Raw genomic sequence first — 16,872 nt, 5'->3', positions numbered from 1 at the left:
CAATGCCGGCCTTTCGGGCAACCAATGCATGCGAAAAAAAAAATTTCCATTCGACCATTCCCCCTATTGCAACTGAACCTTGCTATACGATAAATTTTCGTCCAACACTCTGTATGATTAGAGACAAATTATAGATTATCAGTTTGTGGGCCATAGCATCTTCTGTCTGGTCGTACCAGTGTCTGATAAAAAAGAATCGTACGTAGAGCAGTTTCGATTGCAACTCCATCCTACTCGCCGGCGGCGCTCCTCCCCCCAATATCCCAACCTCCTACTCGCCGGCGGTTCACGTCTCTCATTCGGAGTCGGGTAGAGTTCCTCCGTTGCCACCATTGATTCCGGATCCGAAGAGATATCGCTGTCGATGCCGATGGCTCTATTTAATCGCGGCCGCAAGGGAGCGACATCTACTCGCTTTTCGATTCGTCGCGCAGGCGCCGGTGGAGGCAGCTTGCTGATGGCCAGGATCAGGACGGATCGATCCCTGCGCCGGCGGCCGCGGCCGGCCCGCGGCGACGACCGGATGAGCGCCCTCCCCGACGACCTCCTGCTCCTCGTCCTGCGCCGTCTCGACACCCGCACGGCGCTCGGCACCGGCCTGCTGTCCAGGCGCTGGGGCCGCCTCCAGCGCGAGCTCCCGGCCCTCGATTTCAAGGTCAGCAACATGCTCCCACCGCGCTACCATGGCCTGGTGTTTCTTCACCACGACACGAACAGGAATGGATCTCATCGTCTGTTTAAAAAGTTCGCCTTTATGCCAAACATTATGAGGTATGAGCGCCGCGCCATGCGCGCATTGACCAGCTCCGTCGAGAGCTTCTTGGATGAGGATGGCGCTCGAGGAGCTAGCCGGAGCTTGAGCAGGCTGAGGCTCGAGTTCTTCATCACTCACAACACCGGCTGCATGAACAGGCTAATCGCCAAGTGCATCGACCATTGGGGGGTCAGGGACCTCGAAGCTGTTGCCAGACCCATCTACTTCCAGCAATCCGTCCACACCTTCCCCAGCTACGGCCTCTGCCAGGGAGCCTCGCGCTTCGTCCTTGCGAAGCCTCAAGCTTGGAGGCTGCACGCTCCCGCCTCTGCACGAGTTCAGCGAGCTCACTATGCTCGTCCTGCAAGGCATTCAGAAATCGACTCCAACGGCAGCCTACGAGGGCGTCTTCACCTTGTGCCCGCAGCTGCAGGTGCTACACCTCAGGTCCTGCGGCTGCCCCTGGGACACGGACCTGTTGGTGGACGCCCCCAGCTCGCAGATCAGGGAGCTCGTCCTTGACAAGTGCAGGTTCCGACATGTGCGGATGAGGACCCTTCCCAGTCTCGAGAGCCTAGCCTCCATGGACACCATGCTACACTTTGAGTCCGCTTCATTTCCCTGCCTCAGGCAATGCAAACACACTGCTAGGATTGGTACCATTCTTAGACCGCTAGGACGTCGGAGTGAATACATTGGGCATCAGTGTGAGCTTGGCTCGTTTCTTGGATGCACTTCGGACATAACCAACCTGGTCATCCGGTTCACGGGACCTAGACGATGGATCATGCCGGCATCTAGCTCATCGTCCTTGTTGCCCAAGCTGAGGAAGCTGCTTGTCGCCGATGTGCCTTCCTCCTGGGATGTCTCGTGGCCCCGTCTCCTCGTCGAGATGGCGCCATCCCTCGAGATCCTTCACATCCACATTGCTCCTTGCAAGGAGAAGCCCGGAGATTTAATATCCTGGCAGCCGACCAAGCTTCGGCGGCATCACTTGAAACAGTTTGTGGTGTCTGGTTTTGAGGGAACAAAGAGGCAGATTTACCTTGTCAGGTTTGTCATTGGAGCATTGACGGCCTTACGCCGTGTAGCCTTGTTCAAGAATGGGCATGCTCAGGAGAAGGGGCACTGGGACTGGGAGATGGTAACGGAGCAGCACTCATGGACCGACGAGGAGAAGGACACTATGCGGAAGGAGATTATGGATGGGGTTTCTTTCTCCAGCCCGCCTGCTCGATTGGTTTTCGGTTGATCCTCTCTTGTTTCGTTCAGTTTTCTATTTAATTCGAGGTAATTTGTTCACTGCACAATTGTAGCAAGAATATTGTTTAGTGATTCTATTAGTTATTTTATAAACCTCTGAATTCTGATGCAGGACATTGTTCCAAAGGATCACTAGAAGTTATACTTATCGATGCAATCATTTCTATTTCATATATATAAGACAAATCTTTAACATGACTAGTAAGTTGCACGTCTTAATCGTTGAACAAGTGACATTCACACCAATATAAAATAAAAAAAAGTTACAAAAATATATGAACTAAATGGATAAGAGTATGGGTTGGTGCAAACTTCTAAATGAAAAAAAAACATGTTGTGATGTCACTCAACTTGTATTTTTTCAGAAGTGAGACATCATTGTGGTCATGTTGTTGCGTAGAGACAATAATATATTGTTTAATCTATCCAATGTTCAGAATAAGAAATCTTCTTATGATTGGAAACCAGCCTTGTATTGTTTTCAGTACATGGAGGTGCAATCCTACTATTGATCTTAGTAGTATCATGGTGTAAGTAGTGATAACTAAAATCTGAGAAAAAGTTCAAGGGACAGTTAGATCAACGGATACTTCATAGATGTGGTTGCTGACCAAACGCTTATGTAAAGCTGCAAATGACCTTGATAATGTATTATGAAATTTCTGGCACTCGATTACATGTTGTAAATACTCAGAACTCACACCTGGATGGCTACTAAAATGAAAAATAGACATCTTACATAAGCTAATTCCAGTTATGCTCTGCCCCCTAGCAGGACTGGTCGTTGATGACAATTACCTGATAGATATAAATGATAGGTTGCCTTTTGGAATTGTAGGGGTATTCCGTATTGGGAAGAAGGGTATGACATGATACCTTTCTAGTAGTATTATCATCCACTCTAATTTTTGGGTTTTCAGGAGACTATGAAAACTAATTTTTCTCCTGCTTTTTTGAGAAAGATTGACCTGGTAGCTTATTCTCTTGGGACTGGTTACCTTCTCATGGTTAATCTGGTGGCATCTTTTGTGGGGTTAAATATGATGCATTTAACATTTTGGGTGTGGTCAAAGAGAGAGATGTTATTTAAATGAACTTGTTTCATTAAAAATGAACATCGAATTGTCTGTGCTGGTAGTATATGGCTCTGCTCATGAAGAGCATAAGACTGAATTTCTTTCTGAGCCTGCTTTCTTTTGCAATAAGATCACAGTTCTTTATGTGGTTGGTGGAGATTTTAATGTTCTTAGGCATTGTGAGGAAAAGAATACTAATACTCCCATGGGTCACAGCACTGATGTTTTTAATTCTATTATTATCCACACTCTTGACCTTTGAGAGATTTTCATGAGTGGAGGGGTTTTTACTTGGACCAATAATCATGACAATCCAACTTTGGGAAAACTTGACAGAGTTTTGATGTCCTCTTCTTGGGAGGACTTATTTCCCCAAGTTTCCGTTAGGAAGTTGGTTAGGGAATTATCTGATGACAACATTTTTTGATTGAGGTATTTCTGCTAAGCCTCCCCTGGCAATAGGGAATTCAGATTTGCTATTGCTTGGCTTAAGAATGACCAGTTTCTCCCTGCTGTCAAGAGCATTTTGGAAAAGCCAGTTAGTAGTGATGATGTTATTGATGTTTTGAATATCAAATTTAAGAGATTTAAGAAATATTGTAAAGGGTGGGGGTCCAATCTTTTTGGTCATAATAGGAGAAGAGACATGATCTCCAAACTGACCTTTTGGTTTTGAAGAGCTTAGAGGAGCTGACTCCTTTGACCACTGAACAGTACCTAAAAAAAGTGGCAATCCAAGCTGACCTCCACGGTTTATATGCTGATGAGGAGCTTCATCGGTTTAAGATGACTAGTGAAAGGGACTGATGCTTTATTGCAACATGGGAGTATCTAATGGGAGGAACAGGAAAATTCTGATTCACTCAGTCTCTATGAAAAGTACTGATGCTTTACTGCATCAGTCCCTTCTATATTCAGGGGGACAACAGCACAGCTTATTTTCATAGAGTATCTAATGGGAGGAAAAGGAAAAATCTGATCCTTCATTAAATGGGGATGATGGGGTTATAGAAGGGACTGATGCTTTACTGCAACATGCTACTTCTTATTATAAAACCCTTTTTGGACATGCTCCTAGTAATCTTTTTCCTATCTCCTCTAATCTTTGGAATTTGGAAAAATTAACAACAACAACAACAAAGCCTTTTGGTAGGAGACTGGTAGATGATTTGCTCATTCAATGGAATGAGATTGTTGCAGAAGTGTAGAGTGTTAGTTTTAATCCTTCCCCTGATAGTATGTCTGGTCTCTACTTTATCATTGGTTAGGAAAAGATATTGCTGGTGCTGATAATAAGTGGATCTGGAAAGCTCCCATTTATCTGAAAATCAAGATTTTTATGTGGCAACTTTTCAGAGATGCTATTCTTACTAGAGACAATTTGAAGTGCTTGGGGAATTCCGGATGTTCTTTCTACTCCGAGCAGTAGAATGCAAGACATGTATTTTTTGAATGTCATATGGCTAGAGCTGTGTGGGGAACTTTTGGTAAGGTCGTTGGGGCAGAATGTAGCCGTAATAACATTTGGCAAAGGCGGACCTGGTTTTATGCTTTTCTTCCTGGTGGGCATAAGTTTTATATGTCGGGGATTGCTGCTACATGCTGGGGTGTTTGGACTGTATAAGAAACAAAGTTACTTTTGACATTCATGTGGTGAGATCTCCTGTTGGGATTATTTTTACCATATATGCTCATTCTTGATGTAGTCTCTTTTTACCATATATGCTGAACTTTTCTGTAGTCTCTGGTGGTAGCAGGTTTTTGCTCTATAGCTGGAGTTTCGATAGCGAGCTCCATGCAGCAGGTTTCCTGCTAGTGCGAGCACTGTTGTGTTGGATGTGTAAGCTGTTTTTGTTGGTTGTCTTGCCCCGGTGTGTTCACGGGACTGGAGTCTAGAGCGCGTTCTGTTTTGCTTTTAGTTTTGTGCTGGTTGAACAGCGATCCTGTGGTGCTTGATTTGGCTTCTACTCCCTCAGTCCCATAATATAAGAGCATTTTTGACACTACACTAGTGTCACCAGTGTAAAAAACGCTTGTATATTATGATACGGAGGGAGCATATCGTAATGAATGTGGGGCCGGCCTGATTTTCAAACAAACAAAAGCTAACTGGTGTGGGGATACAGGAAAGAACAAAGGACAGAAGCCTTGACGCCAACACCGGCGCCGCCGACTCTGCTTCGCGTGCGTCTAAAAGTTTCCAGTTGCAAGTTAGGAAACAGGACCGTGCTTATACCAACGGCATGTGAGAGTTCTTTCTTGACCCATCCCCTCTCTAGAGCGAGACGCTGTGTTTTGCTAGGTAGAGTATGCTTCTGCTGCAGATAAACGAACAGGAATATTGGTTCATTCAGGTAAACATTGCTAGACATGCTTGGTACCGACCACGGGCTGCTTCACTGAAACAAGGCAATGCGCAGCGGCACTTGACAGTGTCACAGACTCACAGCTTCTTTCCGCCTTGCTTGGGGACGACAACCAGGTTAGCTAGCCATTCTGGATAGCTTCTTGCAGCTTGTGTACCTCCTCGACGATGAACTTTTGCTTCTCTGGTGCTTGGCGCCGCGCTTTTTGTTTGATGGGGCGCGCATTGGGGCACACCGCCAAGTGGTGCTCGATTACCTCCCTCGGGACCCCGGACAAGTCGGACGCCGCCCATGCGAACACGTCCGCGTTCGCCCGGAAGAAGTTGACGAGTGCTCCTTCCTGTACCGGGGGTAGACCGGCGTCGATGGTGAAGGTAGGGCCTGAGTCGCTACCATCAACCGTCACCTTCTTCATCTCGGCGCGGTCTTGGGAGAACAATTGCTTCTTCCTTGTCGGCGCAGCCTCAGGGGACGTGGCCCCGCCTTCGGCGACCGAACTCGCAGTCGTTGGGGTCCTATACGCGCGCCTGAGGGAGCAAAATGCGTCCTTCTTGTCGCATGTGATGGTGATGATGCCGCTACAACCGGGCATCTTGACGACATTGTAGCTGGGGTGGGTTGTCGCCATGAACTTGGCCAGCGCCGGGTAGCCAAGGATGGCGTTGTACGGCAGGCCAACGTGGGCTACGGTGAAGTGGATGAGCTCGGTGCGGTAGTTGTTGCGGGTGCCGAAAGTGACAGGGAGGCGCACCCGCCCTAGGGGTACAGTGGACCCACCCGTCACCCGGGAGAAGGGCCTAGTCGGCATCAGCTGGTCGTAGGGCACCTGAAGTGTCTCGAAGGTCACGATGGAGATGACGTTGAGGCCGGCAGCCCCATCAATGAGGGTCTTGGCGACCGCGACGTTGCTAATGGTGGGGGGTGCACAACATGGGCAGCGCGGCAGCTGTGGATTTGGGGTGATCCCTGGCGTCGAAGGTGATGTTGTGCCGTGCCCAGCCGGGTGGCGGCGCGGCTTCACGTCCCGGAGAGCGGCGTTCGCTCCACGGGAGAACGGCTTGAGGTGGCGACCGGCGGCGTGGGCTTGGGCTCCACCAAGGATGCACGCCACCGCGTGGGGCCCCTGGAGACCTTCGGCGCCCCCCCCCCCCCCCCCGAGCGGGGCGAAGCGCGGCGAACTAGCCACGAAGCTCGTCCCAGGAGGAGATCGAAGCCTCGGGGAGGCCCATGAGCCAAGAGCGCGGGACGCCCTGGTGGGCCATGGGGAAGTAGTTCGCCATGGCCTTGTCATTGCGACCCGCCGCCAGGACGCTTTGTGCATAGAGCCGCAAGAACTCTACGGGGCCGTGGGCACCGTCGTAGCACGGCGGCAGCTCCGGCCTGAACCTCACGGGCCAGTCCACCCGGCGGAGCTCGCGAGTGAAAGCACGACAACCTGCGCTGCCCGAGAGGGCTTCGTGGGCGCGGTCGGGCGCTCGGCTCCTAGCGAGCTGGCGGCGAGCATCGGCCATGGAGCGGACAAGGAGCTTTGAGCGGAGGAACAGCGGCACACGCCTACCTGGCGCGCCAAAATATCGGAATCGGGGCTCTGGGGACCCAAGAAGTTCAAACACTGGGGGACGCGAGTTCCTACGGCTCTGCTCTACCCTCACGACCTCACGGCAACACTGCGGCAGGCACAAACCACGGAAGAACTAAGAACACAACAGTTACCCAGGTTCGGGCCACCTTGCGGTGTAAAACCCTACTCCTGCTTGTCTGGATTGCTCTAGGATGAGAGGGTACAATGGTGTCTCTAGCTAGTAGTCCGGACCGGCCTCCTTCTATGGCAGCAGGTTGCCCCCTTCTTATATCGCGCCTCCAGTCCTCTTCCCCCGAAAATACTTGGCGAGAAGGATTGCCACAGCGGCCATTTCGAAGGGGACAGGAGCGCAGCATATCCTGACTAAAGATGGTCTTCGCCTGCAAAAGCCTCCTATTGTGACGCGTCAGTGGGCTCGGGGATGACCTCTGCCCTGGCGCGTCCTTGCCTTGGTCTTCTTGCACCGACCAGGAAGCCTTTGGAGATTGCTTTGGGAACTAACGAGTTGGCCTTGCTCCCTTAGCACAAAAGAGGAAAGCCTTCCTGTCTGCGCCCGCTGGCGCGGCCTCTGGCACTGTGTGCCGCCCGGCGCGTCACCCACATGAGGGCTCCGCGTCGCGTGAAGGGCTTGGCGGCTCTTGACTTGTCGCCTCCGTGAGGGGCCTCGGGAGGCAGCCTTGGGAGATGGCCCCGCGAGAGGACCTCGTGAGGCTCTTGGAGACACTCGCTGACGAGTGCCTCGCGAGGGCCTTGCTCGCGAAGTCCGGTAGCAGACCGGCCGCTGGGCCCTTGGGTATGCGCTGCGTCCTAGGCCGCAGGCAGACGGGCCTGGGTACCCTTAGTCCCAGGAGCCTGACAACAACTATCCATTGTCAACTTCAACAAGACCACCGGCATCGGCAACGAGGAAGAAGCGGATGATCCAACCGAGCCACAAAAGAGCCGCCCAAAAAGTTTAGAATGGCGTTCCAGAGAAATAAGTGGGAGAAGGAGAAGGAGAAGCGAGAAGGGGCGGCTGCCAAGATGACAGAGAGGTTTGAGGGCATCTTGGCAAAAAAGAAGGGACGACGTGCCGATGTGAAGGAGGAAAATATGTCCGAGAGCTTTAACATCTTGATGGCGGCGACGAGAAGAAGCTAAACCTCGAAGAGAGAAGACCAAGCTCGAATAGAGAAGGGTTGAGATCGCATCCACTTTAGAAGATACTAAGATGTTGATCATGAGGATGAATGAGTTGGATGACGATGTGGCAATGATTGTGCGCGCAGTCTGTGTCAATATGCTGGCGCACTTGACGGCTGAGAAAGAGGAGGATGGTGAAGAGGAGCCGACGACAGAGTGAGCGAGGAGGCTCGGACAGCCGGTCTGGCAGGGCAAAATAACCTTTTTTTTTGCACGGCCGAACTTAAACTTATGTGCTCGGATGCATGTAAAAGCTATGAACATCCGTCTTCTTTTATTGTGATCGGTTGCTATGAACGCCGCACTTTAATTGGATCATATTGCTACGCATCTGAAAAGAAATTGACCGGATCCGGACGAACCATCTCTCGCGTGTGTGCGACTCAGTGCGTTCGCCCGGTGAGACATGCATCTCGGAATGGAGTACATGGCGAGAACGCGACGGCCCGCCTTGTCTACCTGGTCGTCCAACTCTCTGAGCCGGCACGCTGCATTGAAGCGATCAAAAACCACGTGGTCGAGTGGCCGGGCCATGGCACCATCCGGCACGACATGCAGCCGAGTGAGTGCCAGGACGGTGGAGTAAACTGAGCCAACAGACACCACTGTCCACTGGTCACCACATCTTTAATCATGTACTCCTACGGGCCGAGGCAGTGCGCGGCTCGTGCTTGCAATTACGGGCACCGTCTCACCGCCTACGACACGTACGCCGTGCGCATTCGACACGTTGGTTGGTTCTGCCGCAGCTCCAGCAGATTCGGTCTCAATGATCTGAAAAGTGGTTGAGACGAGCCACCGAGGTCGTCAGATCGTGGCCATTTTAGAAAAGGGTTTCTTTTCGTGGCTAAAATACCCAATGAAACCTGGGTCTGGGTGCACCACCACTGAAAATGTGCTTAAAAAGCAAGCAGTTTTAAAACTTTTTTATTGAAAATGCTCTAGTGTTAGAGCATCTCCATTCGCGCCCCCAACAGGCCCTCAGGGCGAGTTTTTTCGCGCCGGCGCCGAAAAAACTCACAGCCGTGCCCTCAGGACGCCGAAATCCACCGGCTCGGCCCATATTTTGGCCCGGCGATCCCACACAGAACCCAGCTCACTGGGGGCGCTTGGGGGCTCCGGCGGAGGAAAACCCGCACCCGGGTCACCACTGTCAGGCGAAAAAGCATCTTGCACGTCCAGATTGGCCACCTCCCCCCCCAGCACGTCTTCCGCCGCTGTGTCGATCCCGGCGCCACCTACCTACCCGCCGCCGCTAGAAAGGACATTCTTCCGCCGGAAAAGAGAGGGTTGTTCGCCGCAGCATCCTCCACCCGCTCCCGGGCGAGCTTTCCGGCGCTCCGGGCACGTAGGGTGGGGTTACCGGCGGCTGCGCGCCTACCACGCCCGCCAGTTGTTCGGTGATTTGTCTGCTCGGCGATGGGCTCGGATGACGAGGAGGCGTTCGCGGCGTTGCTGGAGGAGGAAGCCGATGCCGACGCACAGGACGAAGAGCATCTCATGGTCCTCGCCGCTCTTGCCGGCCTGTTCGCGAGCAATGCAAAGCCGTGGTGAGGTGGCTCGGCGCCGGGTCGGCTGAAGGCAAAGCAGAGGCATCGACTGGAAGGCTATTGCTTGCTCTACGCCGACTACTTCGCCGACGCTCCACTGCGAGAAAGTATTTCGGTGCCTTTATCGGATGTGCCGAAAGCTCTTCCTCCGGATTGTGAATTCCATCCATGAGTTCGACGGCTACTTCAAGTGCAAGAAGGATTGCACCGGCACACTTGGATTCACCTCACTCCAGAAGTGCACGACAACTATGAGGATGCTTGCATACGGAGCTTCCGGTGATATACTGGAAGACTATATGGACGCATGGCCGAGTCCACCATCACTGAGTGTTTGTACAAGTTCTGCAGGGCAGGGGTGGCAGTGTTTGGGCGACAATACTTGCGATCACCCAATGTTAAAGACACTGCTCGGATCCTAGCATAGAATGCAGCAAGAGGATTTCCTGGGATGCTTGGAAGCATCGACTGCATGCATTGAAAATGGAAAAACTGTCCATTTGCTTGGCAAGGGATGTACAAAGGCGCCAAAGGCGGTTGCAGTGTGATACTTGAGCCAGTGGCCACACATGACTCTGGATTTGGTACTCCTTCTTTGGTATGCCAGGAACTCACAATGACATCAACGTACTGCAGTGCTCGAATGTCTTTGCCAAGCTTGTTGAAGGTCATACTCCTCCGGTGAATTTCGAGGTCAATGGGCGCCACTACAATAAGGGATACTACCGAGCAGATGGCATCTATCTGAGATGGTCCACATTTGTGAAGACTATCTCAAACCCTGTGCTAGGAAGCAAGAACTCCTAATTTGCCAAATTTCAGGAGGCTTGCAGGAAGGATGTCGAGTGGGCATTTGGTGTGCTCCAATCTTGATTTGTTATTGTCCGGTATCCCGCTCAGACCTGGTCGAAAGATCAAATGTGGGAGGTCATGACTTGCTGTGCCATCTTGCACAACATGATCATTGAGAGCGAGCAGGAAGAGCCAGTGTTTGATACTGAATCATATTATAGGCAGGGTCCTCTTGCCCAAGTTGATCACCAGCTACCGACAACCTGGACTTCCTTCCTCAATATGCGTCAGGAGATCCGAAACCCACAGGTGCATCAAGAACTGCAGCATGATCTGGTGGAGCACCTATGGAGGCTCGGGGGCAACACCTAGCTCGACGTGTGATGAAGCACGAGTTTTTATTTGTTCAACTATTTGATTTGTATTGATTTTCTGTGATAACTATGTGACAAAAATTAGCTTTCGGTTGAATTTGTGTCGAAGCACGCCGAATATGGCCCGAAATTGGTCCATTTTTGCGCCGAAAGTGGGCCAATTTACGCCTAAAGTGGGCCATTTGCGCCGAAGGTGGGCCAAAATTTGGCGCCTAGGGGGCGGCTGGGAACCCGAGGCCCCCCCCCCCTGCAGCCGATTTTTCCGCCGGTGCGCCCCCAGACGACGCTATTTCGAGCCCTTGGGGGGGGGGGGGGGGGGGGGCGAACGGCTGGAGATGCTCTTATACTCACATCTAAAGTTCAGCAAAGAAATGACTTCATGATCTTGTATGCAAAATAAATAAAATTTGGTCTATATAAAAGTAGTTGAATGCAAAAGAAAATGTCTTATATTTTGTCACAGAGGTAGTACTATTCAAGTTTTTCAAGTCACGATTTTGCCTTTTTTGCGCATAATTAACCAAAAATCATTTCTTGGTGAAACATCACATAGTTCACAATTATAATATTTTTTGAATTTTTTGAATGTTTTTCTACCTTTATTATTTGAATACCAATGTTCGCTAGAAAGGTGTTTTTGAATTATTTGAATGTTTTTTTGTTATTTTTATCTTTATTATTCGAACACCAATGCTCGCTAAAAGGCGTAATCGAAGTATTTGAATGTTTTTGGTGTCCTTCATCCTTATTATTTGAATACCAATGTTCCCTAACTTTTTGACCTTTAAAAATTAAATAAAATGCTTTAGTGGATACGCTTAGCCCTACGTTCCAAAGATCCACGCCCATTCCCCTTAAACGAAACAAAAAAGATCCACACCCATTGTCGCGGCTAATTGTTTGTTACTACTTGTAATGTGGCTGCTTCTCGCGCTTGCTGACATATCTCATGCATCTAAACAAGTTTCGTAGTTGTGAGTTACTAGTGGGAAACATGCCGTGTTTATACCAAGAGCGTGTCAGAGAGTTCTTTCTGGACCCATACCCTCTGTAGAGCGAAGCAGGGGTGGGTATGCTTCTGCTGCAGATAAGGCCAACTCCACCGCGCGATCTCAAACGGACGTTCGGTTTGGCCGGATTTTGTCCTTTTGGGTAGGGCGATGGGGTCGTGTCCGGGTCTGTACTGGGATGCGGTGGCCGTGCGCCCAGCGCGCAGCCGCATCCGTTCGCCCCATCCTGTCTGTCAGGGCCAAAAATGCCCATATTTTCATATCAAAACTAGTTTGCACGTTCAAATATTTGTCTGAAAATAAAAATAGTTTTACAACCCAATTGAAATTGTCTCTAATAAAATAGTTTTTACAACCAAATCAAAATTGTCTTGAACTGAACATAAAATGAACCAATACATCTATTGGTTGCCAATGTGATCCCACACGTGCTCAACCAAGTCATTTTGAAGATCCAATTGAGTGTGCCAATCACGCAGCTCACGGTGGAATTGGACAAACTGTTCAAATGTGGCCGGTTCTTGGTGCAGGAGCTCAACATTTTGACCTTGATAATCAAATCCTTGGTCGAAGATACTCTCATCACGCTCGTCCTCGACGATCATGTTATGCATGATCACACAAGGACTCATCACCTCCCAATGCTTCGTTTCATCCCATGACAGTGCAGGGTTTCGAACGATACCCCACCGGGATTGAAGCACACCAAAAGCACGTTCCACATCCTTTCTGGCACTCTCTTGCATTTGGGCAAATCTCTTTCTCTTCTCACCTTGGGGTTTCGAAATTGTCTTCACAAAAGTTGACCACTGAGGATATATACTATCAGCTAGATAGTATCCCTTGTTGTACTGGTGGCCGTTGATCTCAAAGTTGACAGGTGGGGAGTGGCCTTCTGCAAGCCTTGCGAAGACTGAAGAACGCTGCAGCACGTTGATATCATTGTGAGAACCTGCCATGCCGAAGAAAGAATGCCATATCCAAAGATCCTGCGAAGCCACCGCTTCTAATATGATAGTGCACGCCTTGCCATGCCCCTTGTACTAGCCCTGCCAAGCAAATGGACAGTTCTCCCACTCCCAGTGCATATAATCTATGCTGCCAAGCATGCCTGAAAAGCCTCTAGCTGCGTTGGTCGCCAACAATCTCTCTGTATCAGCGGCAGTTAGCTGCCTCAAGTACTCCGGGCCAAACACCTCAATCACAGCCTGGCAGAACTTGTACATTGACATCAGACATGTTGTCTCACTCATACGCACATACTCATCCACCAGATCGCCTGAAATTCCATATGCAAGCATGCGGATGGCCGCGGTTCATTTGTGGTAAGAGGAGAATCCAAGCTTGCCAAGGGGATCCGTCTTGCACTCGAAGTATGGGTCATGAGCAACCACTCCCTCTCGGATACGATTGAACACATGCCTTGCCATTCGAAAACGGCGACAGAATTTTTCCGGCTTGAAGAGCGGGGTGTCGGAAAAGTAATCGGCATAGAGCAGGGCATGGCCTCTCTCCCTGTTGCGGTTCAGGTTGGGAGCACGGCCAGGGACTGACCCCCTGTACCGGAAGCTGTCGTTGAATGTGGTCGTGAACGACCAGTGCAGCCACCACAAGATCTTCATCATCCGACGATGAATCGTCCGATGAACAAATGAAGTGGTGGAAGAAAAACTCATCTCCACTGTCCATACCTTTGCGGGCAAAGTGTTGAACACCTTGCGGTCGTGGTGGCAAAGAGGCCGCGATGATCACCTCGACGCAGCAAGGGTGGTTGGCGGCCGGCTACTGGCCGCTCTGGAGCTCTCGTCGGAAGCTGCCGCGGCCACCGTGGTACGTCGTCGGCGGTCGTATCCCCTCTGCCACCGGCTACGACGGCGACGGCCAAACCTCCTCCGATCGACGGCCAAAACTACGGCGAAAGTGCGGGCGTGTTGGCGGCCATGTGGAGGCGTTGTTTGGTATGGACGGCCGTGGCCTGTGCAGTGAGGAGGCGGCCGGAGAATAGCGGCGGCGCCGGCGGGGGACGGAGCGGGGAGAGGGGGTGGAGGCGTTGGAAGCGAAGGGACTGCTAGTGTCCCCGACAGGCCGGCCACGGGAGGACAAGGGCGTGCGGCGAGCCCGTCCGCGCGATGTCCGTTTGACCCCAAACTCGACGCAAGTTTGGGCCGGGGATGGGTCGAAAACGGACGGAACCCGGATATTTGTCCGTTTAAGGCCGCATGTTGGGCCGCGCTATTCGTCCGTTCTATCCTAAACGGACGCACCCAAACAAGATGCGGTCGCGCGGTGGAGTTAGCCTAAAGGACATGAATGTTTGTCCATCCGGGTAAATATTGGAAAACGGCCTGGTACCGACCACGGGCTGCCTGACTGAAACAAGGCAGTGCGCAACGGCACTTGACAGTGTCACAGACTCACAGTGGCTCCCACCCACACGGAGCCGCCCAAGGTTGCTTGTGCAGAAAGGGCCTCCCCTGCGCACCTCCGTTGCACTTGTGGAATTGCTATGTCGAGACAATGATCACTCGCCACCTGGTACCGCCGCACCCAAGTGAAAATCACTAGCTAACCTAACAACGCACGCGTCACAGTAAGAATTACCCTAAGAATCATCATGCTTGTGGCACGTGGCACACATAAAAAATATACTTACAGTATAAAATTACCGCAGCCAGGCCTACACCGCTATGGGTCGTGTGACGGTGTGTGCGCGTTTCGCGGTAAGGCAATGTGTTAGTTTTGTGTCAGAGCCAGTGGACAGAGAAAAAAAGTGAACCGGGAGAGGAGCATCATCAACTCGCGTCCAGGGCCGATTAATCAGGTCGTGTTGCTCGGCCCGTTGGGCGTTGAAAGATTCCATGCTCCACCACCCCCACCTACCAGAGTCTAATTTAAGCCTGAGCAGTGGCGATCCCAGAGGAGGGTGGCGTCACGTCGACCCATGAAAACGAAGCCGCAACCACGGTGGAAGGATCAACCCACATGACCTACCTCCCGCCCGCCTCCGGGAGGTCGTCTTCATCTGAAAAAAGAGAGGAGAGAAACTGCACCTACATGGCTCCAACGCAACTGCACAAGTCCATGTCGCAAACTGACAGCTCCATGTGGGGCTGCCCAAGGCCGAAGGGCACACATCTGGAAAGAGATGGAGCCCGGGGTTAGCCGTGTCGTGTGCTATTTCGACTCCCAAGGAAGAGCAGTACAACATGAAATGGCATAAAGTGTACACCGGCACACTACTGTGAAAGGTGTGGGCGTTCTTCAAGACATGAACGCTTCATGTTTTGACGGTCCGGTCGAAGATTTTTTTTTTTGGGAATCAAACGGATTTGTAAGAATGGCAGTTTAACTGCCTATGAGCCTGTTTGAAAGAACTAAAGATACTCCATCCGTCCGCGAATAAGTGTACATCTAGCTTTTGTCCTAAGTCAAAGTTTTAAAACTTTGACCAACTTTTTAGGAAAAAGTAGCAGCATTTGTAGCACCAAGTTAGCATCGTTAGATTCATTTTGAAATGTACTTTCATAATATACCAATTTAATGTCATATATGCCACTACACTTTTCTGTAAATTTGGTCAAACTTTTAAAACTTTGATCGAAGACAAAAGCTAGACGTACACTTATTCTAGCCACTCCCCGTCCGCAAGCAGCGTCGTGCCCTGCGATGAAGACGAGAGCAAGCGGAGTTGCAACCATGGCGACGGGGGAGCTGCGATGGCAGTGCCCGGTGCTACAACCATGACGGCATAAGCTACATCCGGCTTGTGCGGGGAGCTGCAACTGTGACGGCCGAGAGATGCAACCATGACAATGGGGGAGGTACAACGGCGGCGCCCGGTACTACAGCCATGATGGCAGAAGCTACATCCGGGTGCGCGGGGAGCTGCAATCGCGCGGCCAGGAGCTGCAACCATGGCGTGGGGCAGGGGAGCTGTGACAGTCGTGCCCCCGTGCTACAAACGTCGCAGAAGCTTCATCTGGCGACTGCAGAAGCTACGACCGGCTCTATAGGAGATGCAACCGACGAGTCGACTCTCGGCCGTCGCAACAATCCCGTCGCTGGTTCCAGCTTTTGGTTCCCACGGTTCCAGCATCTGCTCTCGCCGCAGTCGCAGAATCATGTATCCGCCGTCTCCAGCACTGGTGGCTGCCGGTGGAGGAGCTGCAACCGGCAATCGCAGAGCTGCATCCACGCGCGGAAAAAGCTGCAAGGGCATACAACGACGGCGGGCGCGAGCGGTGACTTGGGCAACAAGGGTGACCATGGTGAGCACGACGCGCTGTTTTTTGCTACAACGGTCACCGCGGCTAGCTAGAACCGTGCACACGGGATGTTGCAAGCGGTGACCACCACGAGCACGGTGTGCTGGAGACCTACAATGGCGACGGCGGCGACACTTGAGAGCTGCAATGGCGACGGCGGGCGACCCATGGGAGTTGCAACGGCGACGACCAGGAACCGCGCCGGTGGATGCTGCAACGGCGACCAAACCGACGGCAATTTCTTGCACCGGGAGGTGGGTGAGCGAACGGCGATGAGAGGCGGCGGGCTGATGGTGCGGCGGTGCTTCGAGGCGGTGAGCCGGTGGTCTCCATGGCGGCGACGTTTTGGCCGCGCTCGGTGCAGCGGTGGCGGCCGCCGAACCAGGATTCTGTTTTTTATGCGGGTGTGTACACGAATAGGGATGAATCGGAGGGTGTTGCCTTTTCAATCCTAGGGCTGGTAGCAGACCGGCCGAAAGTTTGGGCCGGCGCACCGGCGCCTAATAGTTACCTATATTATAGGATGAAGAGAGTAGTATCACCCTTTTTGGACTAGCAAGTGAGTGAAATTACATAGGAAGGTCCTTTGTGCGAAAAGCGGCGAACAAGTACTCAACCGATTCTGCATGCCACGACCAATGAGCTAATCGGACATCAC

At 51.6% G+C, this 16,872-nt stretch overlaps 1 protein-coding gene and 1 pseudogene across 1 annotated transcript; one reads left to right on the top strand and one right to left on the bottom strand.

The window, feature by feature from the left end:
- The first annotated feature begins 198 nt into the window (after positions 1-198).
- Positions 199-4,988, top strand: LOC109751056 (uncharacterized; annotated as a pseudogene).
- A 7,362-nt stretch (positions 4,989-12,350) lies between these two features.
- On the bottom strand, positions 12,351-13,175 carry LOC109751052 (uncharacterized). The gene is made up of 2 exons (XM_020309963.1): positions 13,061-13,175; positions 12,351-12,901 (listed from the first exon to the last, which is right to left on the bottom strand). Exons 1-2 carry the CDS (start codon positions 13,173-13,175, stop codon positions 12,351-12,353), a joined length of 666 nt encoding a protein of 221 aa, XP_020165552.1.
- Between the last annotated feature and the right edge of the window lie 3,697 nt (positions 13,176-16,872).

This window comes from Aegilops tauschii, chromosome 6 (genome assembly GCF_002575655.3).
Source record: "Aegilops tauschii subsp. strangulata cultivar AL8/78 chromosome 6, Aet v6.0, whole genome shotgun sequence".
Classification (NCBI taxonomy): Eukaryota; Viridiplantae; Streptophyta; class Magnoliopsida; order Poales; family Poaceae; genus Aegilops; species Aegilops tauschii.
The sequence above is the reverse complement of the archived record's forward strand: the minus strand, read 5'-3'. Positions and strand labels throughout refer to the sequence as shown.

What these genes read in the sequence shown, in the direction of transcription:
- LOC109751052 (XM_020309963.1), bottom strand. Translation starts at nt 13,175, where the DNA reads ATGTACAAGTTCTGCCAGGCTGTGATTGAGGTGTTTGGCCCGGAGTAC. An exon ending in CGCAGCTAGAGGCTTTTCAG is followed by an intron (nt 12,902 to 13,060) that starts GCATGCTTGGCA and finishes TCGGCATGGCAG; the next exon opens with GTTCTCACAATGATATCAAC.